Here is a 4139-nt window from a genome sequence, read left to right as displayed (position 1 = left end):
TTGAAAACAAAGCTCGAACCGAGCCAAGCTCGAGCTCTTGTAAATTAATCGAGCTCGAGCTCCAGCCTGGTCGGCTCATTTGCACCCCTTATGTAAATAGATAGATATTTATATATACGAAAAAGGACAAAAACGATATAGGTTAAATATTCGGTTCAATTTACATTGTCGATTCCAAAACCAGATCGAATCGTTAAACTACATAACCATGAACCAAACCGTTTGGATATCAACTCGGTCATCTTGCTTCGATTTTGGCAACTTTATTGTTTCAACGGTTTTTAAAACCCCTAATCCTCAAGGTTGAAAATTACACACAGACCCAACTCAAGCTTTAGACATGCATAGAATTCGAAATGAGCCGATGTTGAGTTGTTTTAAGTTAAATGACCCCAATTCGAGCTTAGACGAGCTCGTATTTAGCATGATTGTTTTTTTCAGAAGCACTTATATATCATTAAGAAACAAGTCATAGTGCTCAAAACCATTCGTTCTAGTATCAGACAAGATCCACAATACATAAACAAACAATTTCAAATAAACTAGAAGTTTTAGTACAATACTTTGGAAGAAAGTGAACTATCCAATGGCAAATTCTTACTAGAACAATAGAGGGTTTCTTCCAAAATACAGTACAAATCTGAAATTTGAACTAGCCATATGAAACTAACCTACAAACAAGTCTTGCTTTATGCACTAATATGAATTCAAAATTAGGCCTTGAACTGTCGTATCGTCTGCAACAGGGTAGGACTCCAAACGGGCTCCACGAATTGCTCATCCATCAAGTGCTGTTTCAAAAATTAATAATCTAAGATCAGTTATTGAACTTCTTCAAGTAGATTCATAATTATGTAGGATATAAATTAGTAATCATTACAACGAAAGTTTGTTCAAAACTAGGAAGATAAGCATCGAAAGTTGGTTGGCGATTGATGGATACGTGTTCTTGATAATTTTGATAAAATGAGACCGTATTTGGAGGGTTATGCCCGTTCATATCCTACAATAAAAAAAATGGCAAACGCGAAATCAAGATCAATATTTATGAATTTTTATCATGGGAAAATCACCAAAATAATCATCTTGATTGATTATTTTGAGAAAATAACCTTAGCTTTTTACTAAAGTATCATTTGACTTTTTGTTCTTTTAATTAAGAATGCCAACCTCACGTGGCACACACTTCCATCACGGGGTAGCAGATTGAATATGTTGTATCAAATTCTCTTAAAGACCGTGATTTGACTAGGTGGGCCCCTGGCACAGCAACACATATGAGTGCAATGCATGGTTCTATTGCACCAACTACAAAAAGCAGTGGAGAATATGATACAAAATAATGGATTTGGTGTGCCATATGAATATATACGGCACGGCGATTGAAATTTGTTGCGCCAAATGATACTTTTAATTTTTAAAAGCCAAGGCGTTGTTTTCAAACTCATTAGGCCAGGATGGTCATTTGGTGATTCCCCCTTTTATCAAGACCAAGATTAACAGGTTACCTGTTTCGATAGATCATGAGAAGCTGTTAGATTATAATCATCAGCAAATGATAAAAGATTAGCCATATCATCTTCACTCAATATCATATCATCTTCTGAAAACCCATTTTCAAGATTAATGTTTGAGCTAGCACCATACAAGGAACCAATTTCAACAGATTCTTTCTTACTAGAATAGTTGCTAATTTCGAAGATATTAGGGTTCTGCACAAAAGGTGGATTGCTAGAATATGGCACACCACCTGATGAACCCTTTTCAAAATTATTATATGTTTGTACTTCTGTTGAACAACCACCATAATCATGGAAGAAGCCTGTTTCAGGATACTGCACAAATCCAGTATTACTAGAAGTCACCAAGTTCACTACACTCGAATTAGTAGTATCATCGACAAAGTTCCTTTGTTTCTCAAGATTAAGATTGTTGGTCATCGCTTGCGTGAAATAACCTACAAAGTTTGATGTGAGTTGGTGTATGAAAACATATAATATATACATTTGTGGGTAAAAGGTACACAAATTAAACATACATGAACAAATTATTTGTATTGTTTACTACCTACATAACCTACATATATGTATGTAAGAAGCACACATTTTAAAAATATAAATCATTGATCCAAATGTATGTAAGAAGCACACATTTTAAAAATATAAATCATTGATTCCAAAGTTGTACGATTTAGATTTGTTCTTTTTATATTTGACATAATTAAGTGTTCTGTGATGATCCTACCCTGGATGTATGTATGTATGTTCTATGATGTGTGTATGTATGTATGTATGTATGTATGTATGTATGTATGTATGTATGTATGTATGTATGTATGTATGTATGTATGTATGTATGTATGTATGTATGTATGTATGTATGTATGTATGTATGTATGTATGTATGTATGTATGTATGTATGTATGTATGTATGTATGTATGTATGTATGTATGTATGTATGTATGTATGTATGTATGTATGTATGTATGTATGTATGTATGTATGTATGTATGTATGTATGTATGTATGTATGTATGTATGTATGTATGTATGTATGTATGTATGTATGTATGTATGTATGTATGTATGTATGTATGTATGTATGTATGTATGTATGTATGTATGTATGTATGTATGTATGTATGTATGTATGTATGTATGTATGTATGTATGTATGTATGTATGTATGTATGTATGTATGTATGTATGTATGTATGTATGTATGTATGTATGTATGTTTACCATTTTTTGTAGTGTTGAATTTAGAAGCATCAAGAGTAAGAAAATAGGAGCTTGAAGTGTCTAAAATAAGAGGACTAATAGGATGCATTCCACAAGATGGCTGATTCATTTGTTCTTGATTAAGCATCAATGAAGATTGGCTCCAAGAGGCGTCATTAGTCATTGAGCTCTCTAACAAGCTTGGTTTTGAAGCAGTTTGAACACGATTGTTTAAACTTGCATTAGTTATTTTCTTCGATAAGATACGATATTTCTGCAAATGACTGGCTACGTGATCTCTTGTTAAACCGTCCACCTTCATCAGTTCTACGATTTTCTTGGGGACGGCTTCTGGGATTGATAGATAACACATGAAAACTTGTCAAAAAAATGTAATTCTATGTAATGAAATACACGATAGTACGTATTATCGCTAATAACAACAAATGATCAATTAAGTGATTCATTTTAGATCTTACTATCAATTCCAAGCTTTCCAACGGCTTCCAAGAACTTCTTATGCAAATCTTTTGTCCATCTAACCTTAGTTTTCTTTTCTACACGCCTCCTTGTCGATGAACTCTTGGAACTCGACTTCATTTCTTGATCTTCGCCAAAAGATTTGACATCACCAGGTTTCACCCAGAAAAGGTCATCTTCATCGGGTGACATTGCTATTACATTATGAGAATTAGTGAGATTAAGGAACACTTGTTAATTACTTTAAGCAGCATGAGTTATTTTTTATTTTATTTTATTTATGTATTTATTTATTTTTTTGGGTGAATCACTTACTAGATTTCATGCATTTGTACATAATTAAGTTCAACAACATAGGTCTTTTAATCTATGAATGCCTGTCTTTACTTTAGTTAGATGTTTTCTATATTAATCGAATTAACAAGATGAATAAGGCATGCTTATTAAAATTCTACTCAGATATATAAACGAAGAAAAAATATATAATAGGAGATAAATTGTTTTATCTAGTTAACCTTAATTAATTTTCTTATCTAGTTAACCTTAATTAATATGGCAAATTAATTTTCAGAAAAATTTATAACAATAAATAAAGAAAATACAAGCATCGTTTAGCATTCAGTATCAAACCAACAATATATATATATATATATATATATATATATATATATATATATATATATATATGATTTTCAAAAACTCAATTAGATATTAGTTGGATCTCTCAAAATTTATAAATGTAGTTGCATAGAAACAAAGGTGAATAAATCACCACCTAACAAAGGTGACACAAAATTGTATATTAGTTTTTGTATTCTAAAAACGCATATTCTAAATCTAAAAACGCGTCTTTGTATTCTAAAAACCAGGTAAAGATTCAATTTTAAGCAACATATAAAAAAGAAAATACGTGCATGAAAATTCAAGATACGGGTTA

At 31.5% G+C, this 4139-nt stretch overlaps 1 protein-coding gene across 1 annotated transcript; it reads right to left on the bottom strand.

Moving 5' to 3' along the window:
* Positions 1 to 713: 713 nt before the first annotated feature.
* Positions 714 to 3394, bottom strand: LOC110914032 (putative two-component response regulator ARR13). The gene is made up of 4 exons (XM_022158845.1): positions 3202 to 3394; positions 2744 to 3073; positions 1509 to 1957; positions 714 to 791 (listed from the first exon to the last, which is right to left on the bottom strand). The coding sequence occupies exons 1-4, from the start codon at positions 3392 to 3394 to the stop codon at positions 714 to 716; spliced, it is 1050 nt and encodes a 349-aa protein (XP_022014537.1).
* Between the last annotated feature and the right edge of the window lie 745 nt (positions 3395 to 4139).

The sequence above is a fragment of the Helianthus annuus genome, chromosome 15, assembly GCF_002127325.2.
Source record: "Helianthus annuus cultivar XRQ/B chromosome 15, HanXRQr2.0-SUNRISE, whole genome shotgun sequence".
Classification (NCBI taxonomy): domain Eukaryota; kingdom Viridiplantae; phylum Streptophyta; class Magnoliopsida; order Asterales; family Asteraceae; genus Helianthus; species Helianthus annuus.
Note: the sequence above shows the minus strand (reverse complement) of the source record. Positions and strands in the feature narration are given on the sequence as shown.